Source organism: Heterocephalus glaber, unplaced genomic scaffold, assembly GCF_053883595.1.
Source record: "Heterocephalus glaber isolate CG9 unplaced genomic scaffold, H.glaber_assembly_v1.0 deba00001606, whole genome shotgun sequence".
In the NCBI taxonomy this organism is placed as follows: domain Eukaryota; kingdom Metazoa; phylum Chordata; class Mammalia; order Rodentia; family Bathyergidae; genus Heterocephalus; species Heterocephalus glaber.
Window position 1 is genome coordinate 19851664 of NW_028258377.1, and position 27727 is coordinate 19879390.

General features: G+C 36.1%; 1 protein-coding gene across 3 annotated transcripts; it reads right to left on the reverse strand.

Moving 5' to 3' along the window:
* Positions 1-3775: 3775 nt before the first annotated feature.
* Positions 3776-27727, reverse strand: Spdl1 (spindle apparatus coiled-coil protein 1). 3 transcript variants are annotated; one of them, XM_004836403.4, is made up of 12 exons: positions 27546-27727; positions 23271-23452; positions 19541-19717; positions 17649-17843; positions 16953-17102; positions 16755-16853; positions 16561-16671; positions 15123-15263; positions 12252-12361; positions 11532-11719; positions 6364-6706; positions 3776-4164 (listed from the first exon to the last, which is right to left on the reverse strand). In XM_004836403.4, exons 2-12 carry the CDS (start codon positions 23427-23429, stop codon positions 4017-4019), a joined length of 1821 nt encoding a protein of 606 aa, XP_004836460.1. In that variant the 5' UTR covers positions 23430-23452; positions 27546-27727; the 3' UTR covers positions 3776-4016. The 3 variants fall into 3 exon arrangements, with proteins under 3 accessions (XP_004836460.1, XP_004836458.1, XP_004836459.1); XM_004836401.3 differs by lacking the exon at positions 3776-4164 and having other exon boundaries at positions 4863-6706; XM_004836402.3 differs by lacking the exon at positions 3776-4164 and having other exon boundaries at positions 4863-6706; positions 23271-23449; positions 27546-27677.

Here is a 27727-nt window from a genome sequence, read left to right on the forward strand (position 1 = left end):
TTGGTTTACGTTGTCTTATGACCTCACATGGTTCATAAGTATAACAAAATACCCAAGGCAGGCTATTTTATAAAGGAGAGTGGCTCCTTTAGCTCACAATTTTGGAGGCTGAAAGTCCAAACAGCAACGCCCAGCTTCTGAGAAGTGTCTCCTTGGCCACATCACATCATGGTGGGAATGTGTCTGTGCGGTCTCTCTCCTCCTCATAAAGTCAGCAAGATTCAATCGTGGGGGCTCCAAGCTAATGAGCTCATTTAATCTAATCACTCTCCAAATGCCCTACCTCTAAACACCTTGGTCAAATTAAGTTTCTACCATATTAATACAGTGGACTCTCAAGTTATGACCAGCCTGACATATGAAAAACTTGGGTTAATTAGGTTAATGGAAGATTCATTTCCTTCTTGTTATCTATAGGGTGTACCCAGGTAAACATCCAGATCTCAGCTGTATTGAATTACAACTAACTTGAATTACAACCAGCCCTCAGGAACTGATTGAGTTTGTAAGTCAAGGGTCCATGGTACTATCAACATAAACTTTGAGATTTAATTCTGTAGCAGTTTGAGAGAACAACCATATTTAAGATAGCACCATATTTCCCCTTTTTTCTTTCCCCCTTGCTTTCCAATCTACAAACTCTCATTTGTTATGGTGAAACTATTTCTATTTTTAAATTAATAATTTTTTACAACAGTTTTGGGTTTACAGAAAATTTGAGCAGAAAATAGTTCCCATATACGTACCCTCCCCCGCAGGCAGTTTCCCCTCTTATTAAAATGTTCTAATAGTGTAGTACAATTGTTACAATTATGGTGCCAATTCTGGTATGTTACTACTAAGCCCATGAGTTTTGACTAGTGCAGAATGTTCTGTATCCACCACTACAGTATCACAAACAAAAGTTTCACTGCCCTAAAAATTCTTTGTGGATCATGTAGCATGTAGCAATTTCAGACACGCTTCTTTCATTTAGCAGTTTAAGTTTCCTTTATGTCTTATTGTAGGTTGGTAACTTATTTTTATCAATGAATATTTTCCATTGTATGGTTATAGCCATCTGTTTATTCACTTATTGGAGGATATTTTGGTCATTTCTAAATTTTGGCAATTACGAATAAAACTATTGTTATGGTTTAGATCTAAAATGTCCCCCCAGTCTCATGCGTTTGAATGGTGATGGATCATAGAGGCACTGTACTCACCCGGGGATTCATCCACGGATGATTTCAGTAGCTGAATGTGCTGTTAGGAGATGAGGCCTGGGTAGAGGTGGAGCACTGCGGGCAGGGCCTAGAAGGGTGGACTCTTGTCCCTGGCTCCTCTCATCTCTCTGCTTCCTAGCTGTCATGGGTTGCCTCTATTCTTATATTTTGCTGAATCCATTTTCCATTACAAATTTTATTTTTATTAAAAATAAATTGAGGGGCCGGGGATTTAGCTCAGTAGTTCCACCACCTGCCTCGTAAGCACAAGGTCCTGAATTCGATCCCCAGTACCAAAAATAAATAAATAAATAGAATGCAGGCACTATTTTGCTTATATAAATTATTCAGTTGCTTCCATCAACTGCAGTGATTTTTCAAAACATATTCCTAGAAGACTCAAGACTCAACAGAACTGCCTGTCTCCAAGGTTAAGGCAGAAGCTAGATGTGTTCGTTAATCCTGTTCTTCAATCTTCAATTCAGTTGCTTAGTGTGTAAACTTAGTTGTAAATTCAGTTGCTTAGTGCTTATGTGTGTAAACTTTTATCAAAAAGACTTCTAAAAGTTGCTGGGCAGAGTGATGCGCACCTGTAATCCAGGACTCAGGAAGCTGAGGCAGGAGGATTGCTATGAGTTCGAGGCCAACCTGGGCTACATAGTGAGTTCAAGGTCAGCTTGAACTACATAGTGAGACCCTGTCTCAAAACACAAGATTTCCAAAAGAAAGTTCTTCATGATGTTGCTTGTAGATCTCTATTCAGATTTAATTTACTATTGTCACTATTCAAAAGCATTAACAAGTCATTGAGTCATCTGCTCAAATAGAAAATCTCATACCTTTATTCTTTAGTTATTTCTTGTATTTGTAATGCTACTTTCTCATGTCTTAGGAAAATTCCAAAATGACTTTTAGAGATAACAAAAACCTGATTACACAGGCAGCTCCTTGATCCCCTGTCCTTACAGTACTTTGTATACTCCATCACAACCTCCATCACTTATTTTTTCATTATTTAAAAATGTATTTTGTGTGTGCGTTTACATTCCTTGTGTGGAGCTGGGACATGTCCACAGCACATCCTAATTCCTTGTTACTCCCTCCCCTTCCCTCCCTCTCTGCACTTCTCTATCCCCATCCCATCTGAGACCATATTCCTACTTCCTATTACCTTTTAATTTGCTCTTTATATTTTTTGATCTTGCACAAGTAACCTCTCTAGGGCATTGTTTTCCTCATCTTCAAAATGGAGACAAATGTAATACCTAGTTCACACGTGAGAGGGTTAAATGCAGTAATACACAAAAGGGCTTAGAAGAGTGCCTGGCATACTAGACTTAATCAAATGTTAGATATAACTATTACTAGTAATATTACCACTGCCACTACTCAGCTACACGGGTTGACTAAACTACGCGCTGAAAGGGCTTATTGCTGTAGGTAGTAGAGTTCATAGTAAGAACTCAAAAGTTGGAACTGATCTACATTCTCCAATATGCAGTATGAATATTGTTATTTAATATTATCCTCAGGTAGAAATTATTTGTTCTTTAGTGCCTTCAAGCTACTTCTTTTTATAAGAGATGTTATTTAATGTCACTTTTAATTTCATGAGTATACTTTTGGCAGCAAATTAAAACAAATTAAGTCTATTATCTGATGTATTGAGATGTTAGAGGCAATCTTCTGTTACCTAATGTTTCAACAGACTTATTTAACTGGAACAGATGATGGTTAATTTTATGTCAAATTGCCCAGGCCACAGTTCCCAAGGATGTGGTCAAATATTACTCTGGATATTTCTGTGAGGGTATTTGTGAATGAGATTCACATTAAAATTAGTAGACTGAAAAAACATTGCCCTTCCTAACATGGATGGACTTATCTGGAGAAGACTAATTCACCCATCTACAGAAAATAGATATGAAATTAAGTTATAGATTAATCTATAATCATTTAAACTAAAAAAAAATCTTTATTTGGAAAGTTTGGAATTAAATATATTTAAAAATATGTACGTATATATACATTTAATTAGAGAAATGAATTATATGATATATAAATATATGCACAAAATTATATACTGGAGGTTTAAGAATCTCTGAACTCTCTTTTCCCTTTCCTTTTATTCTCTTTTGATAACATCTTACTTCTAAACGAAGAGTAAGAAAACAAAAACGGAAGAAACTATTGGAATTTTATTTTAAATTTCTAAATTATGTTTCATATGCTTGACTCATAAACTAAATCATGTATATGAATACAAAAATGAATGTAGGTGCTTTAAACATGAACAAAATTCTGCTACTATATATCTGTCTCTATATCTATATATCTTTATATACATATATACATATATATAGATATATACATCTATATATATATACATATAGATATAGAGATAGATATATAGCCAAATTTCCTATTTTTACAACACTGAAAAACTAAGTAAGAAAGTACATAGGAAAATATAATGATTTCAGTGTTCTCTTTTCAAATATATGGCTTTGAATGGAGGTTACTTAAGTGTTCACATGACTTTAAAAATCCAGATACAATGCAGTCAATAGATTTATATGAATTGTAACAGTTTATTCACTGTGACTCATAGAAGCTCCATGAAGGCTCATCAATTTAAGAATCTCTTCAGTTTAGAATCACAACGAAGTTTTCAGCACTTGGTCAAAGAATCCTGAAAATGCCAGGACAGGGAGGAATGGGTAGGTGCCAGTAATCCACGAGGAGGTGTCCTTCAGATAATGACAATCTTCACTAAGCAAGTAGTAGCTCACTTTTATCAAAGAGAAGTCTTTACTGCTGAGGGCACTGGGTCTCTGGAGTTGATTTGGAGGACACATATAGAATAGGATGTGATTTCTTACAAGATTCCTTTTCCAGTTTGCTTGTAGTTTCTCTCCTTTCTTTGGCTTCTGTCTGAAGCTTTGCTTCAGCAGCTAACCTATAGGCATCAAAGCATCCACTCTGAATTCAAATGAGGTTAAGAAAAACTAAGGAAGACACAAACCCAGATAGGATGGTGGCATACTGATACTTTTTAAAAAGTGTACAAGGAAAAAAATTAGAGCTAATTCCAATACCAGGAAGAATACTAAATGACTGCCTCTGTAAAAGAATTTTTGTATCAATAGCTCAATTTTTAAAAATGGCTAACAAATATCTTTAAGGTTGATAAAAAGGCCGGGAAAGGCCTAAATTTAAAAATTATAAACAATGTGATACCTAATGATGAGAAGCACATATAACAAAAAAATTAAAATGCTAGAATAATATTTTAAAGTTAGCATGACATACAATAGGCTAAGCACAAGATAAAATAACATGGAATCTTGGGCTGCATGAGTAGATGTCTATTCGTCTTATACAAAGGAAAAAAACACCTCAAATTTACTTTCAACTAGCAGAATTAAAAAAGAAAAAATAAACAGTGGCCGAGATATATAAAAAGACTTGTAACAATTGTTTTTATAGCAAGAGTACCAACTAAATTTATAAAACACACAATAATGAAGTTCCCAATAAAACCCAACTTTATTGTTACAAAATCACTTCAGATTGTGTGTCTAAGTTAAGCATGCAGAAAACAAAAGGTTGGAAATGTCTTAGGTTAGCAGAGGGACTCACACACACACAAAAATATCTGTTTTGTGGTATTTTATTTGCTTTTGCTTAAATAGCAAGACAAAAATTTTCCAATATGTGATTTAATTTGAATCAAACAATTAGCTACGTACAGGTTTTTCAAGTTAAAAAGCACAGAAAAAGAAATAAAAGGAACAGAGATAGCAAGAGCTACAGTGATTGATTCTGGAAACCCACTTTCAGAAATATGCACACATCAAACACACTTACAAAAGTGCATCACATACAAACAAGTATAAACTGAGTTCATTTCAGGACGATGTGGAACCAACCATGCGTGCATGTCACAGATCATCCATTTGAAGTTACTTTCCCTAATAATATCAACCTTTTCCTTATGTGACTTATGGGTTATAACATTATATAAAAATTCAAGGAAAGGAATAATAGGCTTCCTAATAATAATAATAGCTAATATTGTTTGCTCATTGTTGAGTACTACATTTAGCAGCACTGAAGACTAAAAGAAAAATCTGACAAAACATAAGGAAGTACTTTTATGCAAAGTGTCTGTGCCTTATTTCAATCAAATGCACACTGGTTAATGTGATTCTGTACCCCTCTCTCTAAGGCTGATATAGCCCGAGCAGCAACTTAAAACATCTCATTTTTGGTTTTTTCCAGGAGACAGTCTAAGTTAACTATTGACAGATCAATAGATGTAATTTTAAGTGGCTAAACAGGTTTATTTTAAATACACTGATGATTGCATTACATGCAAACATCCTTCATCTTTTTAAAAAAATGCTTGCCCTGTCTATTTTCCCATCCTTCTTTGCTCTTTGATCCTTCTATGTATCCAGAACACTAGCTTCAGCCAGTTCCCTATCCTTCCCTCCATTCGCTTTCTCTTACTTTCTTACCTCTATTATTTTTATTTTTTTAAAGGACAAAGCCCTCCAAACAATAATTCAGATACACATGTCTGGCACTTCCTCTTTTAGTCACTAACTCCATTTTGCAGAAACTAGAGGCTCTGAAGTTCAAAAAAATGAAAATAAATTAGCTTTGATATTAAAAAAAGTCAAAATAGGTATCAAAGCCCATTTCTGAAGGCTTAGTATAAACAACATCAAAAGCCATAACAAATTTCACCTACATTTTCTAAGCAAAACATCTTAGACTACTGGAAAGCCCTCCAAGAAGGTAAGCTAATTATTCTTTCATGGCTACTATTGAACCACGAGAAAAATAATAGTACATTTATTCAAACCATTGAAATACTCAGACAGGTATTAGACTATGATATTTCCATTCCATAAAACAAAAAAGCCTAACTTTTTAATATGGTTCCCTTATTCAGGAGTCTTTTCCCCTTGCAATCATTTTAGTCTTTCTTAAAGTTCTGGAAAAGTTGAAGGTGGGCAGATGAAACTGGGGAATTACACTGCATGCAACGCTAAGGAGATAGATGAAGAAACAAACAGCATAGTTCATGCAGCGAGAGAGAAGAGGTGGAGAGGTCGGCCGGCTGCCTTGAGGAAAAGAGGACACTGACCTGGGAGAGCGAAGCGTATTTCCACTTCTTTCGCTTAAGGCCTCAGCGTCAGCTGGAACATCTATGAGCTTCACACATTTCTTTTCTTTCTTCAGCTGTATATCCATGGGAAGATTTTTGTGAGGAGAAAAAGAGGCTATGGGAGTGTTGGTAGAAATCGGTTTTTCTAACTGCAAGTTGGCATCTTCTAAATTATTAGGGCAGGACTGTGCCTTCTCTTTCTGAGGTGGGAATCTAGGAACTTCTTCCCCATCAGCATTGTTGGCACACACATCTTTAGGGATGGTTATATCCATAGGTAGCACCTCACGCCTCTTCTTAAGTACAGGCACTTCAGTTTTCTCTGAGAATAAAAAGTTTTCAAAAAATTCAGTCAATGAATAAAAACAAAGCCACAATTAAGGAAGAAGGAAGAAAAACAAGTTATATATAAACTATTTTCCTTTTTTCCATTCTCTTAAAATTCACTCATCTCCTTATGAAATAATTATTTCTTTTATCTAGCCCCCTCCCTCTCAAAATAGTGTTGTTAACAAAGAACTGGTTGAGAGGGCTTACCCTAAAATATGTTAACAACACTATTTTGAGAGGGAGGGGGCTAGAACCAGTATGCTTTTAGACATCTTTATATTTGGCCTTTTAGTTTTAAATTTATATACAGTAAAATTTACTCCTTGTAGTATAGGAGATGCAGAGGTGGTATGGTTGGGCTATTTTCTATCTCAGCAATTAGACTGGTTAGATGTTTCTTAAAGTTTTTCCTTTAAAATAATTTCTGAGAGAAAGGGTGAAACAAGAGGGTGAGGTAGGAATCTCCAATGACCATGCCTCTGTAGAAAGATCAATTTGAAAAATTACTACACACAAAGAAACAGGACAAGAGCTTCACCAGAGCTTAGAAAACCAGGACACGTAAGTGAGTCTGTGAAGACTCTTTTAAACTGCAAAGATCAGCAAAACTCAGGCTGGACTAAAAGGGGAAAGGTTTCTCTGACTGCAGCTCCCCTGTCCCTGAGCTGCTATAGTATCACACATATAAAGCCCCAGAACTGTTTCTATACTGGGAAAAGTGAGTTGAGGCAGACATTTGGTTTCTTCACAATCCTAAGTCTCTGTAGGAGTCTTGTTCCTGCACAACCCCACAGGGAGCAGTGGTGCTGTTCACCTGAAGTCTGCTAGGAACAAGGAGGCACAGGGTTAAGGGTAGTTAGCACACAGAACTCAGCAGTGTGATTTCCACTTCTGCCAAAGGCGACCTTGCTCCAGACAGGCTACTTGGGGGCGCCATGTTGCTAAACGCATGGTCCACAGATCCTTTGGACTTGAGGGTCTGGATCATTCTCCCACATGGCTGAGCGTCCTTCTTGAATCACCTGTGGGGCTATCCAGGTCAGACACTGTGCCAGCAGTGGAGCCATCACAAAACAAAACTTGTCTCTAACCTGGACTCAGGGTGCCCTCTTATGCTGAAACAGAATATAACAGTCTGTTCAGAATTTCTAAACAAGTGCACTAAAACAGAACAGTCACAGACTCATACAGCAAAGAATGTAATAAATACATTCATCAACGTGTGGACAGAGATGCATGTCTACAAGGACTGAAGAGAGCCAAGGAAAGACGGTCTTACCAAATGGAAAAACATGGTGCCAATGGCAGGCCCAAAAGACATGGATATAAAGGATTTGGCAAAAAATTTTAAATAGCTGTTTTAAGAAAACTCAGTGAACCTCAAAAAAGCACAGGAAACTAATTCAGAAATCTTATCAGGGAAATTTAAGAGACTGAAACTATAATTAAAAATACTTAGAGCTTAAAAATACAATAAATAAAATAAGAAATACAACAGAGAACATTAACATCAGAATAATCAAGCAGGAGAATCAGTGAGCTTAGAGACAGGCTACTTGAAAATAGTCATAGGAGAAAAAATTTAAAAAGAATTTAAAGGAAGAAAATTTATGAGATCTATGAAACACCATCAAAAGAGCCAATCTATAGGGCCAGGGATTTAGCTCAGTGGTTTCACCACCTGCTGCGCAAGCGCAAGGACCCAAGTTCGATCCCCAGTACCAAAAAAAAAAAAGAGCCAATCTATGTCACTGGTGTCCAAGACCAGTTAGAGACTGAAAAAAAAGTAGGAGATTTATTCAAAGAAATAATAGCAGAAAGTTTCATAATTTTCCAAATCTGACAAAGATACAAATATCCAACTATGGGAAGTTTAAAGGTTACCAATCAGATTCAACTCAAATATGACAATGTCAAGACATCATAATCAAACTCACAGTCAGGGGCAAAGAAAGGATCCCGAAAACACCAAGAAAGAACAAGGGAACAACACACAGAAGGGAATTCCCATATGTTTGGCAGCACACCTATCAGCAGCGACCCACAGGTGATATATTCTAAGTGCTGAAGGGAAAAAGAAAATAACGGACAGCTGAAACCACTCCACCCATCAGATCTATTCTTTGAATTCAGAATCCTCCACCATGGCAATCATAGAATGTAAGCCACTATATGCCTAGTAGAAAGTTTAATAACTAAAATAATCTGTTAAGATACAGGTAATTTAAAAAGATGAAAAAATCTGACATCTAAAACTCCAAGATTTTTAAGCGCCGATTTTTATTATAGTCTTTTAAAATATACGCAAGAAATAGACACATAGATTTTTTTTTCTTTTTTTTGCATCAAAATCAAGTTCTTACGTTCAAAATAACTTGCTATGAGATATTCATTGCAAGTCTCTTGGTAATCACAAAGCAGAAACCTTAAATAGATACAATAAAATTAAAAAGGATGGAATCAAAACATGCTAATATGGAAAAATTACATAACCACAAAGAAAGACAGTAAGAAAGAAAAGAACAAAAGATTCACAAAACAACCAGAAAGCAACTAAGTACATGGCAGTTCCAAGGTATCAATAGTTACCTTGAACACAAATGGATTAAATTCTCCATTAAAAACCACAAGGTGGCTGAATGGATTAAGAAAAAAAATGCCAAGTACTGATTCTATGCTGGCTACGGGAGACTTCATCTGTAAGGGGACTCATAGACTAAAAGTGAATGAATGGAAAAAAGATATTCTGTCCAAATGGAAGCAGGAGGAGCTATGCTTGTATCTGATAAAATAGGCTTCAAATCAAAAGCTATAAAGAGACAAAGCCATTATGGAATGATAAAGGGGGTTGGCATAACCAGAGGATATACTGTAGAAATTATAAAGATATATGTGCCCAACAACAGATCACCTAAATATCTAATGCAAAAATGATGATGATTATTATTTTTTTGGTACTGGGGACTGAACTCAGGACCTTTGATTTGTGAGGCAAGTGTGGTGCCACTGAGCTAAATCCCCAGCCCTAACGCAAACATTATTAAACCTAAAGAGATGCACAGAAAGAAATAGCAGGGGAGTTCAACACTCCACTTCCAGCAAAGGAAGATCATTTAGACAGAAAATAAAGAAACATCAGATTGAATCTGGACTCTAGACAAAATGGAGCTAACAAAAATTTACAGAACATCTCACCCAACAGCTGCACATAGTTGCACATCATTCTTCTCAACTGCACACTGAAGATTCTTCAGCAAAGATAGGTTAGGCCACAAAACAAGTCTTAACAAATAAAATTACCAAAACTGAATTCATATCAAGAATCTTTTCTGACCACAATGAAATAAAACTAGAAACTGATAACCAGAGGAACATAGGAAAGTGTACAAAGGTACAAACACATGGAAATTAAACAACATGCTTATGAACAACCAATAGATCAATGAAAAAATTAAAAGAAATTTCAAATTTTCTTTCACAAATGAAAATGGAGACACAACATATAAAACCTCTAGGATACAGTAAAAAGCAGTATTAAAATAGAGAATATTTATAGCAACCAGTGCCTGCATCAAAAAAGATATCAATGTTGCATTTTTAGAAACCAGAAAAATAAGAAAAAAAACCCCACAAAATTAGAGGAAATAATAAAGATCAGAGCACAAATAATTGAAATAGAGACTAACAAAATATAAAAGAGATATGAAGAGTTTGTTTTCTGAAGACAGTCAACAAACCTTTAGCCAGATTTAGAAAATAAGATTCAAATAAAATCAGACATGAAATGTGAGACATGAGAACTGATATCACAGAAATACAAAAAATAAGAAACTAACATGAGCAAATATATACCAATGAATTGAAAAACCTGAAGAAAATAAATTCCTGGTACCTATATTCTAGCAAGACTGAATCAAGAAGAAAGAAGCTCTGAACAGTGATGAGTAATGAGATTTAAGCAGTGATAAAACTTCTTCCATCAAAGAAAAATCCGGGCCCCGATGGCTCTACTGCTGAATTTTACAAAATACCTAAAGAACTAACACTGATTTTCACAAAGTAAGTGAAAAAACTGAAAAAAGAATTCTTCCCAACTAATTCTATGAGGCTCAACCACTGGTGAAAAGCTGACAGTCTGTGGTTGCACCTCCTCTTCACGCTGTACCCTGCAAAGCTTGGTTTGCTAAGATCAAAAGGAAAAAAAGCCTTGGCCCTAAGATGTAAAAGGTCCCCAAAAAGACCCTTCCCTATTGTCCCTAGTAACGAGCTAAGTTAATCATTAACCAATCAAGTAGGGGCACCCTCAGCCCAGAGGCAAGATAGGTCCCAACTACTACAAAACCAACATCTTGAGCCCCCTTTCAACGGTGGCTCCATTTCAGGCAACCCTTCCTGTCTCTCTGAGAGAAGGCAGCTGTACTCTTGCATGCTTGCTGAATAAAAGTACAACTTTGCTTCTACGCTTTCAGTCTCTTATCTGATTCTTCCACAACCTTCTGCATCGTCGGGAGAGTCAGGCCTGGTACTGCAGGGACTCTCCACCTGTCTCCGCCTGTATCCTTTATATATCTCTATATATCTCCACCTGTCTCTGCCCGTGACAAAGCTATCCAAAAAGAATACTGACTACATTCACTCATAACTAGTAAACAGATCTCCAAATTTTCCTATACGTTTTGCAGCAGTAAATTTCCTTTAGCTATAGATACATGATCGTAAATTAGTTTGTAATGAGATTTGCAAAAATGTTTGATAAAAAAAGTTGATATAATTTAGCTACTTCAAGATTTAAAAGGGAATACATGAAATATACATACCTTCAGGTTCATACTTCAGCTTTAATTCATCTAGTTTAGCTCTCAGTTTCATATTTTCACTTTCTGAAAGCTGTAGGCATCTTTCATTTGCAAAAAGTTTTCGCTCAATATCCAGGGCTCGCTGGCTCTCAAATAATGCTTTCATTCGCTGTATAGACAATTCACCTTTGGTGCTTTCATTTTCTTTGCTACAATAGTAATAAAGGAGAACAAAGGAATATTAAAATAATATATAAATAAATGTAGCATTTTAAGTGTATACGGAAACACTTAAAAATAGTTCTCTAGGGTTTTTAGTAACAAAGAAACAATGTTTAACAATAGCATTGGAAAACAAATCCACGTATTCTTTAAAGGAAAAGGACAAAAGGAGAAAATATTCTTCTAAATTTATTCATACATAAATTTCTGTCAGTTTCAAATTATCTGATATTCTTAAAAATCTGGATTATAAGAACATTTTCCATATTAAAGTTCTCTCTACTAATCTATAAAGCTAAAAGCAAAGGAATAACAATTATTCACTGAAAGTCCTTTTTTCTTCAAAACAGTAACTAATATATTTTGCATAAAACGAAGAACATAATACACAAAGATAGTTTTATTGACTTTCTTTTTTGGAAATTTGGCAATTAAAGAAAAAAATTGTAGCCATTAATGCTATCTATTTTAAGCATGTGAAAAGTCTTCATCTTTCCATCTACCCACCCAGACACTTACTTTAAGTTATCAAGTTTTAGCTGAAGTAAATCTGTATAGAAGGTTTTGTCTTCTAGAACACCAGAACTGTCTGGCATGGAAGGCTTAGATTCCATACTTTCATATAAATTCTAAAGACAGCAAAAATTTTGTTATTTAAGGTACATAAAAAATTAGATTACTATGTATTTATTAATAGCAGCTACTATCTGTTAAACACTCACCATTTGGCAGGCATTCTGGTAAGGAGTCCCCACTAATTCATTTGCCTTCTGCAGTAAGTAAAACAATCAGCATTCCTTCCTTATAGTTAAGGAAAGTGGATCCAGGTGCCACAGGCAAGTAAACAAGAGAAAAGATAATCTGAACCCATGTCTAACTCTAGAGCTGTGCTTTCAGTCACACCTAGATCTTATGGGTTTCTCCTCTTGGCTTTAAGAATGAAAGCACCAAATGTTTGCTGGGCTGAATTCTAGACTTTATGACAAAGTCATAAAATTGAAAAATATGAAGAAAGGAGATTCTTAAAGCCATTTTTGGTATGTACTCTCCAGATACTGGTGTAAACTCTATTCATTTCTCTAAGGGAAAAGAAAATCTGTCTAAATACTTACAATTTCAGAGGCTGTGAGTTAAAAAAAAAAAAGGTCTCCTGCATTAAGACCATAATTTCCAAAGTAGAGCACTGAGCCCACTGTGGACCACAAACATTTGCCAAGTGACATACTGCAAATTTAAACAAAATTTCAACACTTTTTATATGAGATAGAAATAAAGTAATATAAAATCTTATACTATAATCTAGAATGCCTAAGGGATTATTAAAATCTACAAAAACTTGCCATTTATAGAATTTAATCTTTCACTGGGAGGTTACTGAGCAGATATCAATGTTCTCTATAGAAATTTAAAAATTTATGAATGTACTACAATCCTAATAAAAATATCAATAAGCTTTTTTTGGAGCTAGACAGGTTGTTCATAGAGAAAAACAAACAATGCAAGAATATTCAGGAAGACAGTGCAAAAAAAAAGCTATGATGGAGGAATAGTCTTATAGATAAAATATATGACCAAACCTGCATCAGTTAATAAAATATACTACCAAGTTTGCATCAGTCATGCACAGATAGAAGGACTACTAGGAAACAACAGAAAATGTAGGGCTGGAGGTTTAGCTCAGTGGTGCCAGCGCCTGCCTGGCAAGCACAAGGTCCTGAGTTTGATCCCCAGTCCCCCCCCCGCCCAAAAGTAGAATAGACCCAAGTACATATGCAAATTTGATATATGGTAAACCAGGCGTCTCAAACCACTGTGGGCAGGACCTAGTAACTGATGATGACAGTCTCAAAGTGTCTTCCCCCCATATACTTAATAATTACAAAAGGAAAAGTTGTAACTTCATGTCATAGAAACTGAGGAGACACAACCTTCACCAAACAATCAAATTTAGTATCGCCAGAAATGGCACACCTAATTATGTGCCACCTAATTATGATGCACTGAAAGAGGTACATTAGTCCAGTAGCACTCCTGTCAAAATCAGAGTCTCAAGCTAATCTCATCAGAAAAACTCAAAATGAATAATTTATAAAAGTAACTGGCTATACTCTTCAAAAATGTCAAGGTCATGAAAGATAAAGACTGAAGAAATGATCCAGATTAAGGAGGACTGAAGAGACTCGACAATTGACCACAATATGTTATCATGGATTAAATCCTAGAATATAATGCATTTGTTTATCTTGTTATAAAGGTTATTAGTGGTAGTTGGCAAAATGTAGTTAATAGTATGAATCAGCTCATATCTATGTTAATTTCCTGATTTTGATTACTTGGTTATATAATAGTCTTCAATAAAACTGAGGTAATTAGGGTTAAAAAGACATCTGGTTTGTGACTTACTCTCACATGTTTAGGAAAAATGCATATACAGATACATACATATACAGAAAGACACAGAGAAAATAATAAAGCAAATATAGTAAAATCGACAGTTGGGGGCTCTAGGTGAAAAGTAAATAAGAATACTTTTACATATTTTCTAGAAGGGTTAAATTATTTTAAAATATAATACATTTAGAGTTTATGAAAGACAACTGTGAATCCTAGTAGAGCTGGTTTTAGTTGAAATGATGTTGGATGTGACTAAGCTACATTAAAAAATAGAAGTAGATAATACAGAAACATAATCAGTTACCAATAACATATAAAAGGAAGAAATCTCATTGACATAATGTTAAGTGGAAGACAGAAACAAAGACTATATCAAATGATTACATTTCTAGGTAATCAGTATTTATTCATGTAATGCGGACTGATATAAAGTTAGGCAGAGGCACTCACTTAAAAGGGACATAAGAGCCTTTCTGTCATGCTAGAAATATTTTACATCATGATTTGGATGGTAATTACAAGGGGTGTATGTGTCCTAAATTCACTGAATTGTAATTAAGGTACAGGTACTTACAATAATCTGATAATAACACCAACAAAAATGGGACAGGTTGGTTGGCTCTATTAAAAGAAGTAGTAGTCAAAAATATTGAAAAGCAAAAAGAGATAAGAAAAAATAATTTAAATATCAAGCCAATTTGTTCTGGATCGGAAGGTTAATTACATAGCAAAGTTATTTAAGTTCAAAATATTAAGAAATTCAAATCGTGGAAAGGAAAAAATGAAAACAAAGCTTTTTTAAATGGGAAAGGGAAGAAGGGTTGAAGGGAGGGTAGAGAAATGGGGAAAAGAGAAAAATGAAGACACATTATATACACATACGTACAAATTCCCTATCATGAATGTGATCATTATGTATGGCAAATATGTACTAATAAAAATTTTTTTAAAAGTCAAATCAAAATTTGACTGCATTTTTAAAGGTGTTATATATACCTTAAATTTCTCCAGATTTCTAATTTCACCTAAAAGATGTTTTATTTCACCATTCTTCTGCTCCAACATGGCAAACAACCGTTCCTGCTGCTCAGATTCAGTCTGAGATCCTTTCATCTGTAGCAATGTGGAAATCTGCAGCTAGAACCCCCAACCCCAATAAAATTGCGTGAGATTGAGAAGCATTTTTCTGGTACAAGTCATATTTTATACTACATTATCTGAAACCAACTTTGGAAACTAAAATAATTAGCTATTTCTAGTCTAATTATTTGAAAACATAAGTATCAAGCTTTGTTGTAGATATAACCTTGAGTACTTATTTTGAATACTTAATAATGATATGTAGTTTTTGACATGATTATTTGTATTCGTGTAAAACAAAATTAAACTGCATAGCTGTGGTCTGGAATTATCTTATTTAACCAGTAAATAAGCCTGGTCAAAGATTGTCTATGATTCATCATTTCTACTGATACTTATTGAAGATCTGATGGGATTTCTCAAAATTACGTGGGGGAAATAAAGATACTTCTAGTCGCAAATGTCAGGTTCACAAGTGACAAGGATGGGAAGCACCATTTAAGTATTTTACTACTCTAACACTAGAAAAGTCTGAACCAGGTCCTATCACCTCTGCTTCTTAGATGAGATAACTGATGTTCTCAAAAGGTAAAATACATGCCCAAGGTCACACAGCTAGCAAATGACAGGTCTGTGGTTCAACCAAGTTCATCTGATTTGCAAGTTTAATCAGTGACCTTTCCCATTTCTTTGGTAAAATACCACCCTGAATAAAAAGAAAGAAGCTTTTCTAGTTTTCCAAATCCCACCTTGGGAGTATCAGGCACAAGAAATCAGAAATCAGGATTCTAAAGACTGGCAAATCACTGGAATCCTTACTGCTACAAGTGTTCCGTATTTGACATGAATAACGACCAACAAAATCTGTAAAATTCTGCTTACGTTTAGGAGCTTCAAAAAAAAAAGGAGACCTTGAATATTCTCAATTTCAGTCTAAAGTAAGTCTTCATGAGAGAAATAAGAAATGGTGAGAAAGCTGGTTTTAGTGGAAGCAGGAATCCTAGAGCTGTGGTCAAGAAGACATCAGGCTAAAGCTAAGAAACAAACTTTTAAATTATTTTTTTTCTCCACCCACAAAGAAAGATTTATACTTCCCTAGGAAGGTTAGTGAGTAACTGTTAAAACAATCAGTAGTTACTAAATATACTATTTTTCCAAGATTGTTTTTTTAAAAACATAAAGGGATCTTTTGATTTTAAAAATAGTGATTTAAAAAAAAAATGCAGTTCCAGAAGTAATTATCTAAGTATATGCCTTGAAGGAAAAGATGCTTTCATTGATATACATCTGTACATGTAATGCTAATACTGTATAAAGTAGATTTGGTAAACTTTTAATAGTGATAGTTCTATACCTTCATTCTTTGCATCTGTTCTCTATTAAATGCATTCTGCTTCTTTAGTGACTGATACTTGACCTTCATACTTATAAGCTGGCGTTCCATTGCTGCCCTTCGATCTTCCACCTGAAAAGGAACATGTTTAATTGTTTTCACAGTAGATGAAACATCAACTTAATCAATTCAGCCATTAGAACACTTGTAAGTACCTCTGCAAACAAAGAGTTGCCTTTGCTATTGGGATCCAAGGCTTGCTGGAGTGCCTGATTCAGCTGGACCTGAAGATCTTGATTTTCTACACGAGCTTTCTAAATTCAAAGAAAATAATTTCGCTAACAGAGATTAGATAAGCAAGAAAGCTTACTTGATTATGAACTGGAGACATGATATTACTGTAATCATAATACCTCTAAGGCATTATAGTAAGAAACTGCTTCTTTCTCCCGCTCTTCTTTCTCTCCTTTAAGCCGGTCTACCTGGTGCATTAAGTTATTGCTAAGACTTTCAAGTTGTTCTTGTCTGTACTGTAGTTCATTAACTTCTTCTTTGAGGGTGGTCTAGTCAACAGAAATTGAAAAAGAGAAAATTCTCTTCAATAATCTTTCATTTAGCAGTTTCTCAGTTTATTTTAGTGGTGGCCAAACTAAAACCAAAGAAACTACTTAAAGGTTGTCAAATGCATGTTAAAATTTTTTAAAGTACTGAATTTTCCAGCAGGGAAAATAAAAGGCTCTAACAACCGACTTCCTTTCCTATGAATTTAATGCTTTAGTTTTTAATCACCCATAGCCTGAAATAAAAAAATCTACATTTGCATGAATTTAAACTTCCACTGTGCTCACATTTTGCATTGGGCTTTTATGACTCAAACCAGCATCCAAGTAAATGTCCCTAAATCCTTAATTAATCTAAAAGTAAAGTCTGTCTTGCATAATCATGCAACCAAAAACTATTTTATGAAGCAATCCATCTAAAAACTCCATAAAACATTTTTTGATTAGATCAAAGTTAGGTTAAAAACATTTTAGCCTTCAAACTAGCTCATAAGCATTATTACAAAAATGGAAAAATATGCAAAAGAAAACATATGCCATAAAAATTACCTTCATACTTTCCATTTCAGTCAGCTCGATCTGAAGAGCCAGCATCTCCGAAGACATGCTTTCATGTACACGCTCAGACATTATCCGTATTTCCTCTGACTTATGTGCCAGGAGTTCCTTCTGGTGATCTACTTTGCGCTTCAATTGCTTTTCACTAAGCCTAGCTTCATCTAACTCCACTTTCAGTTTTTCTAACTAAGGCAAAAAGAAAAATTCACAATCGTATAAATCAAAAGGTATTTTCTTTCTGAAAAACACTACTAAGTGTCCCAAACTTACTGTATGATGACTACTGGACTGTCCTATTTGGCCAAAGCTAGGCATCTTTTAACAGACAGGCACCCATTCTATGTTATAAACACAGAAATAATCCATACCAGTGATCAGAGGAAGCCTGGATCTTAGAAGCAACATGAAGGCAGTACTGCTGACCAATCAGGTGCTGTGTGAAGGATGTGGTAGTAGTGTAGGGGAGAGATGGTGTTTGGAGAGTGGCAGCAGTCTAGATCAAGATTATGAAGGTCAATTTGCTGATGTACTATATTTGAGAAATAAGATATTGACTAAAACTCCAAGTGTTCGACACAAGATGGTTGAGAACATCAGTGAGACTAAAAATTTTAATTGATTTAAATTTTTAGTTTTGTTGCTCTACCAACAAAAGCCATTTCTATAGCTGGCCTTGCCTTAGTCCCTGAATATTCTCTAGTAATGAAAGCTACTGCTAAGAGAAAAACAACATCCAGGGTGGGGGTGGGTGGGGAGAGACTACATCATCAGCAGTCATCAGTCTCTCAGATCAGGTTAGTTTCATACAAGCTGTTTACTGTCTGTCAGTCATGCGAGATGACTCTACTACACAAAAGTATGTTACGTTTGTTTTACTGCATATTTTTAAAAAATCAACTCTAACACCCAATTTCATTGATAGCACTACATAAAATGGGAAAACATTTAAAAAGAGTTAATTTAATGAAAAATTAGGTAACAGTATAGGTAGTATACAGACATGGAAAAATGTTAGAAGATGCTACGCAAAAAATTAAAGTTAGAAGACACACTTCTGAGAAAACAGGAAAAAAGTCAAGCAAAGACCTTTGTTAGAGGTCTAGAAAAGTCTGGACTTCACACAAAGAGAAGCCATTGTAAAAGATCTACAATCCTTAAAGCAATCTAAAGGCTCTGGGTAGTTGGGGGTGCTGAGAGGGAATGGGCAGTCCTTGAACGGTTGTTATCTGTTTTGTATTCATACTTGAAAGGGAGCCAGTACATACTGTGTATCGCTGGACTAAGCACAGAGACTCAGAAACGCAGGCTCTGCAGTCAGCCAGCCTCAATTCAAATTGTGACTGACAACTTCTAGCTCTCTTATTTTGTCGAGTTTATTCAATCTGTCTAAACACTGGCTTTCTCCTGTCCTACATAAAGACAATAATGGTACTTCCCTAAGTTATTGTGAGAATTGGGTCATATGTTTTTCTTCAATAAACAAAGTACAAAATATTAATTCTAATGTACATCGATTTAAAAAGGAGCTACTAGTGTGTTCTGCAGAATTACAAAGCACATCACCAGCTACAGTAAAGAGTAGGGGATTAGTCTTTCTGCAAGGGGACTGACATACTGTGTACTCTAAAGGAGGCTATGGTGGTCCTTGAACCAACTTCACCACAAATACCCAGTTAACAAATTAAACAACTGTATATTATTGGAAGGCTATTATTAGGTAAACTCCTATTTCCTAGTGCTCCCATGCCCAATCTTAAGATAATAGAGAACTTAATCTTGGTTATTTTGCATAGATGCTGCTGAAGAAAATCTTCATCACCTAACATTCACAGGTAGCTACATAAATAGGGGATATTTTTGCTCTGAAACACGGATATCCAAACCTTATTTTTTAGTTCATTCATTTCTTGTCCATGGCTTCTATTCAACTGCTCTTCTAATTGCTCCAGCTGCACTTTCTGTTGTTGTTTAATAGCTTCACATTCACAGTTCAAACTTTCTAACATTCGACTCTTGAGTTCAACCTCTCTCTGAAGAGTATATTTTTCTTGTTCATAATTCTGAAAATAGATTCATTTACAATTCAATTACATAAAAACCACTTAAAGCCATCACATATAATCAGTTCTTACATATAATCAGTTCTTACATTCAACCATTTCATTCCTATTTCGTACACTTGCTGCTTTCCATTTAACAACCACATGTAAAATCTGGAAAAACTTCGTAGCTAATTAATATTAATGAAGCCCTAAGGTATACTCTGAGATCAGAGTAATCTCAAAACACTCAAGTTGAAGTGAGTCTAGGCTTGGTCCCAGAAAAGGCTCAAGTTTACCACTTTCCAATCATGGTCTCTGCTGTGCTAGCAGCCAGCAATGGGGTAGTGGGAAGCGTTTTCCGGATTCCAAAAACTGAAAACCTCATGTTGACCAGTACCATAAGGTTGCCTTTATAGGCTGCTGCTCTTGGCTGGAATATCAACTGGCATGGCAGCACATCTTATCTCATGCTGATCAAAAACTAGGCATTTGACTGAATACTAGGAAAATGAGCTACTTTTTAGTTAATAGGCTAGTTTTTAGTAAATAAGCTATTTTTCAGTTTAGTAAACAGAATCTTGTCAACTATGGAGTCCACTTAATAGAGATCAAGAAAAAGTAAAGGGACTTTCCATAGCAAAAGACCAGAAACACTGCCCTAGAGATAATAGTTTTACAGAGACATTCAACCTTTCATCCTCCCATCCACTCTCCAAATATTTAGTAAGAACCTAGCAAATATGCCAGGTGATAGAAGCTCGGTTATAGATAAAACATGGTGCCTGGCCTCAAGGAGAGCAGTCTAGAGGAGCAAACAAACACATAATTCAACAATAAAATACCTCGAGGTAACTGGTACTAAGGATAAGACCAGAGTAGGTTTATAGAAGGAAGTGATTTTAAGGTAGCAGTGGGACAGGGGCCTAGATGTCACATGTTCTGATGCATAAAATATAACAGAATGAGTAAGTGTTTAAGAGGTCAGATTGGGTGTCTAAGCTTCAGCACAGGGTCAGATGTCATTTCCATCTTATCCAGAGGGGATACATTCTAAGACCCCTGTGGATGCCTGAAACCTCAGAAAATATCACACCCTATATATTCTATGATTTTTTTCTATATATACATATCTTTGACAAAGTTTAATTTTATATTAGACACAGTAAGAGACTAATAGCATTAACTAGTGATAGAACAATTACAATAATATGCTACAATAAGCTACATGAATGTGATCTCTTAAAATACTTATTATACTGTAGTCACCTTTCTTGTGGTGATGCATGCCCCTTAATTCCAGCACTCTGGGAGGCTGAAGCAGAAGGATGTCAAGTTAAGACCATGTAGGGCAATTTAGTGACTTAAGGAGACCACGTCTCAAAGTAAAACAATAAAGGGCTGGGGATGCAGCTCAGTATAAAAACTGGGTTCAATCCCTAGTACCACATAAAATGTCCACACTAGAGATATGGTAACTGCTTCTAAGCTCTGTGAAATAAATAAAAACTGCTCCATGGCATGTCAGTGTATCAAGTAATCTCTGCTAGTGGAGAAAATGAAAGAAAAAACATTTATTAGCACTTAAATTTTCCTAGTGAGCATTAGTGGTTTGATAGTGAAATGCTTAACTTATACCTCTGAAAAAAATGAATAGTGGAATAGATGAAAAAAAGAAATAGTGAATTAGGCTTTACTTTTAGACACAGTCATCTGAGAATGTTTACAAAGTGACTACCAGAATGATAAAGTGCTGAGACAAAAGTATTAAAAAGTTTTCACTTACAGGGACATTTAGAGATTAAAAAGGTATCAGTTCAAACTCCTTCACCAAGTTTTACAAAATAAGATAAAATAAAGTTCAATTAAATTAGAGAGAAAAGATCTAAAGCATACACATTTCCCGCAAAGCCTTTCTATTTTAAAAGAAGGCAGAAAGAACATTAATTGATATACACCTAACTCTGAAGAATTGTTTATTTATTTATTTTTGGTACCAGGGATCAAACTCGGGACCTTGCACTTGTGCGGCAGGAGCCGGAACCGCTGAGCTAAATCCCTGGCCCTGAAGAGTTTTTTATTAAAACAAGTGTAACATGTTTAATTTTCTACTGTGAGACTTGTCATCATTGCTTTTGTGACTTGGTATTGAGTGTTTGGTCAAGAGTGGCATTACATGGAAAAACAAATACTATCGTTATGTATACTTCCTATAATTACAATTCTGAGATTTAAGTTTAAATATACTACTGCATATTTACTACATTAAACAGATTTATTCATTTTTTAAAAACTATTTGTGTGCTAGGCATTAGGAATGCAGCAGTAAACAAGAAAAAAAAAAACCTCCACTTTTACGGAACTTATGATCCTGGAAATAATTAGCACTTCACAGAACTAACAGTGAATGATTAAAAACTTTATATTACATTGTCAGGGTGAGCCACTTTGCTAAGGCGATGTTTAACAGAAACCTGAGGGTTGAGAACTCAATCCATGAAGAATGGGGAAAAAATAATTCAATAGGAGGAAACAGCTAGTGTAATGCTCATAAATCAGGGCTAGTCTAATCAAGAATAAAGGAAAGTAGTTTGGCAGAAGCTAAGTCTAGGCAAAGCCAGGTATGGTGGTACAGGCCTGTAAGTCCAGCTAGTTTGGAGGTTGTCAAGGCCAGCTTGGGTAACTTAGCAAGACCCTGTCTCATCAACAACAAAAAGGCTTGGGATGCAGCCCAGTAGTAGAGCACTTGACTAGACAGGCCCTGGATTTGATTCCCAGCGTTGTTTAAAAAAAGAATTAAGCATAGGTCAAATTCCACATGGATCCACAAACTCAAATAAAGAGCTCGGATTTTGTTGTATATATAACTGAAGCCTTAAGGTTTTTAGCAAGGAGGTGACATGATCTTTTATGTAGTTTTCCAGGACAATTTGGCTTGGATACTAAGTTTACAATGAGTTGTATGAATGACAACAATGGAAGCAGGCAACCTGGTTAGAAGATGGCGGTATTGGTCTAGTAGAAAAATGATGGTGGTCTGGACTAGAATAGATGTAGCCTAGACAGATGTTCCATAGGTCAAATCTTTAGAATTTGTTGATTTGCAGAATTTGTAGATTTGTTAAATGTGAGATTCCTGGATTTTTTGGTTCAAGTAACCGGATGACTGCTACTCTATTTACTAAGGAAGTGAGGAAGGAATATTTGATTAGCGGAAAGGATTCCACTCTGTTTATGTCAAGTTGGAGATATCCACTAGCACAGCCGAACACCTAAATTTAGATTTGGGGGAGATTAAGGGATTGGGGCATTTAGAGCTCTGAATAAGAGAGGTCACCTAGGTGAATGTGGAGAAAACAAATCTGATAGTAAATGTGGTAAAGGGTGCAATCATAACTTCATTTTTCAAACACACTGAGTTGGAAATATTGAGAGTTCATTTAGTTCATTCTACTTTAATGGCGATAAGGTGGACAGGAATTAGATCTTCAAAAGAATAAAATAATAATTGCTAGACAAAAGCAAACCTTCAATAGCTAAGCATGTCTGTAAACAGAGGAATCCACAGTCCTACCTCAGTCATAGTCATCATTTCATTACGATATTTATCCAATTGATTCTGCAGCTCGTTCTGGCTCTCTAGCAGTTGTAAACCATACTGTGCAGCTGTTAATCGCTCTTTTTCAACCTCTTTAAGCTTGCTTCGAAGATCTGCAATTATATCTGCCTCCATGTTCTTTTCCTATTTTTAGCCTACTACAGAGAAAATACAATTTATGAGCTTACAGAAAAATTCCATGCAATTATATCAATAATAAAAGAAACATACATTCAACACTATAGCCATATAAAAACACAGCATTAAGTTTTTTCCCCTGACTCGTAAGTGTTGAAAATATTTCCATTCTAAGGGCAAGAACTGATCTGACCATTTTGTTCCTTAATTTGAGTTCAAATCAAAAAGAGTATATTTACTTTGCTTCTAAGAAATTCACCATTAGGAAACTATTTGGTCCTTGTGTGCTAAGTGTCTATGAATGCTAAGGTAGGGTTGGTCTCATAATTGTACCATTATGCACACAACTGAAAGTAAGGGAACAATGAAATAAATCAAGGCCACTACTTAGAGTATGAAAAGACAACTTTAAGCCTCACAAGGTAAATAAAGGAAGGAATATTACAACTAATTTTCACAAGTGTTGCTGTTCTGAAAAGACCCTCACTAGTATTTTCCTAGCTATTAAGAGGGCTTGTAAAATAGAAACCACATTCAAACCACTCAAAGGACCATGAGTTAAAACTTAAGCATTATATATAAGACCACTCTACCTTAACTCAAACTCACTCAGCTTCCTGTCTTATTTGACCCCTTTTCTCTTAAGCCAGGCTGAAACTCAGGTTTGCCTTCAAACAGCATCAGGCCATTACTATGGTATTTCCCCACATCTTAAGTCAATGAAGTTATGTATTCAAGTATTTCCTGAATGCCTTATCTGCTGGGCTCCATTCTGGGCATTTCAGATTCCTTAAAGAATACAATTGATAAAAATTTCCTCCTTCACATAACTTAACTTCCAGGAAGGGAAGACAAAGAGTAAGCAACATGTTCATGAAATATATTATAAAATGGAAATTAAAAAAAAAAAAACCAGAATAGGGTAAGGGAACTCAAAAGAAAAAATGGGTAGTTCAATCAGGAGGCAGAGGTGAGAGAATTAGCTATGTACTTTTTAAGGAGAAGAATGCTCCAGGGAGATGGGAAACTCTAAGGTAGAAAGAAAGCCTAAGAAGTAAACTAAAGTTTAGGTCAGAGATAAAAGGAGGGAGTAGTAACTGGGTGTGGTGGCCCACACCTGTAATCCTAGCACTAGGGAGGCTGAGGCAGGTGGATTGCTGCAAGTTTGACGCCAGCCTGGGCTACACAGTGAGTCCAAGGCCAGTCTGAACTACATAGCGAGACCCTGTCTCAAAAAAACAAAAAGGGAGGGGGGCAGGGGCAGTGGGCAGATCAGACACTGTAAGCAATGCATGGCTTCTACTTTGTGTAAAATAGAAAGTCATTCCAAAATCTGGAGGAGAGGATCTGATGAAATTTAAAAGGATTTCCCTGCTGTGCAGAACAGTTAGGAGGAAACACAACTGGAAGCAGAAAGACCATATGAGACAATTCCTCAGATCAGGCGGGTAGTAGACAGGAAGAAATGGCCAGATTCTGCACATACTTTTATGATTTCAGAAGGAATGTGTCACGTGTGAGAAAGGAGTTTAAAATGCCTGCAAAACTTCTGGCCTGAGCAATCAGTAGAATGGAGTTGCCCTCAGTTGAGGCATTTATGTAAAGAATATTTTAGGGGGAAAAAAAATCAGAAATTCATGTTCTGGGCAGGAAAGATCAAGTAGGCAGTTAAAGTATGAGGAGAGAGGTCTAGGGTACAGCTGTAAATTTCAAAGTTATCAGCATAAGTCCTTTAGCCTTGGTATCACCAGAGGATGGGTATAATTAAAGAGAAAAGGAAGAAGAATTGAGCCCTGTTTGGAGATGGGAATGAAGACAGCAAAATATGCTCAGGAGTTACCAGTAAAGGAGGAGGAAAATTATGAGTATGTGTTGTTTTGGAGGCCAGTGAACAAAGTTTAAGAAGGTAAGAGTGATCAATCATCCCAAATGCTCCTGCTAAGTCAAATTAGGTCAGAACTAAGAACTGCCCAATGGACTTGAATATAGGGAGTCCATTTGTCACTTCAAGAGTGGTTTTGATGGAAGGTGGGATGAAGCATGTCTGGAATCTGTTTGAGAGAGAATGGCAAGAGACAAAAGGGATAGCAAATATAGTTTAGCTGCAAAGATCAGATAAATGTAGTTGTTAGAAAAGTAGAGGCAGGTTTTTCTTTTTTAATTTTTAAGATGGAAAAATAATAGTATGTTTGTATCCTGTGAGATAAATACAAAAGAAAAGCTGATAATGTAGGAGACTCTTGAGAATTGAAAGTGATAACCCTGATTAAAGATAATGAAATCTAATGTACAGGGAGTGGAGCATGGGTATTTCATCCAAAGTAAGGAAAAACAAAGCATACAAGTAAAAATGCTGATAACTAGGTAGAGTGTGGAAAAATGTTTAAGTGATTGTCTAAAAGTTTCAACTTATTACTGAATTAGGAGGCAGTCTTTTACTGGGAACAAACATGAGGGAGGAGATACAGGGATTTAGGAGAGGGAAAAAAAGATACCACAGTTTATCACGGGCTTGTGTTTACTGCTTTAAAACACAAGACTAAAATTTTCCTTAAAGCCTGTGCACTACAGAGCCAACCAATTGTTTCACTTATGAGTGTTCACCACTTGCCAAGCCAAGTGCTTCAAATACATTACCTCATTTAATTCTCTTGATAATCCTAAATTAAAAGAATACCACAATTGCCATCTACCAAAGCAAAAGTGGAGTTAACCTGAAGGCATACCACTGGGGAATATGTAAGAAAAAAACAAGTATTAGTTCTTATTCACTCAGAAGATTTACTTGAAGACACTGTGCTGGTGCTGAAGAAATCACAGTGACTCAAACACTAGGCAGTATCACTGCCTTCCTGAATCTTAGTCTATTAATAGAAAGGCATTACATCAAATAACTGACCTGTAAAGTTACAAGTGTGAAAAGAGCAAAAGGGAGAGATGCATGGTGCTACCTGAGCCTATAAAACGGGGGAAAATGTCCTAATCTAGTAGAGTTAGAGGGTGGGGCACAGTAGGAAAGAACATGGGCAAGAGGGATTTCCTTGAAGAAGTGACTTTTTAACAGAGGTCTAAAGGATGAGAAAGAGTGACTCTATCAACCTGCAAAGAGAGGTAGCCATGGCTGAACAAAGAGCAGAGTAATTAATATGTGCCATACACTGAGCACAGAGCTCTGCATACATAATGTTACGCAATCCTCTCACCAATCTTATAAGGTAGAAAGTATTTCCCCCACTTTAATATGTGCAATCTTAATGAGGTACAGCAAGATTGAATAACATGCCCAAGCTTATCAGCTACTAAGAAGCCAAATGAGGTGGAACCATAGTCTAGCGCCACAGCCTAGTGCTCTAACCACTTTTTTGTCCTTCCTCTCAAAGCACAGTATATATAAAGCCTATAAAAGACAGGAAGCTCTGGGAATCAATCTGCCTGAGTTCTTATCCTACCTCCACCACTCACTGGCTGCATGAATTTTAACAAGTTATTTAACGGTTTGTTTCATCACCTTTAAAGCAAGGAGGGCAACAACATCTAATAGGGTTGTGAATAGTAAAGCTGATAATGGCTGCAAAGTACTGTACCTAGGCCAGAATCTGACACAGGAGTGAGACAGCTGTGTTCAACAGAAATATAACGCAGTCACGTACGTAATTTATAATTTCCTAGGAGTCACAGTAAACGAAATAAACACATGAAAAAGAAAGTATTTAACCCTAATGCATTCAAAATATTATGTCAATCCGTAATATTACAAAAAATGAGACACTACGTTTTAGATACTGTCTTTAAATCCAGTTTGAATTTTATATTTGCAGTATTTAATTCGGGCTGCCAGTCCCCAGGGGCCACCGCAGACCCAGGGGTCATCATTCCGCGGCGGCCCAATCAATCGACTGTATTTATCCAGAATGCCGGAAGGCAGCCAGGAGGTCCATCGCAAGACCGAAGCCGGCACGGAAGCCAATTTATAAGAACGCAGGGTTCCGGAAGGGTAAGTTCCGACTAAGGATCCACTGAGACCCAGGCCTGAGGTTTCCTTAGGCCCTGCTCACTCCCGCCCTCGTCCACCCATGCTGTCCACAACCACCCCACCAGGCCTTTAGCCCTCACCTCTCTCCTCACTCTTTCCTCTAGCTGCAGCAGCCTGTGGCTTCAGGTGAGCGCTGCTCCGGATGCCCAGATTCGCTAATCCTACCGCACCAAAGAAACACCCTCCCATTCATTCCGCGAGTCTCCGGAAAGCGCCAGGGATTTTTGAATGCAGTTCCCGCGATAGCTAGCACTTATCACAA

What these genes read in the sequence shown, in the direction of transcription:
- Spdl1 (XM_004836401.3), bottom strand. Translation starts at nt 23,429, where the DNA reads ATGGAGGCAGATATAATTGCAGATCTTCGAAGCAAGCTTAAAGAGGTT. An exon ending in CTTACTATAATGCCTTAGAG is followed by an intron (nt 16,854 to 16,952) that starts GTATTATGATTA and finishes CTTTGAATTTAG; the next exon opens with AAAGCTCGTGTAGAAAATCA. An exon ending in GCAACTCTTTGTTTGCAGAG is followed by an intron (nt 16,672 to 16,754) that starts GTACTTACAAGT and finishes GTTCCTTTTCAG; the next exon opens with GTGGAAGATCGAAGGGCAGC.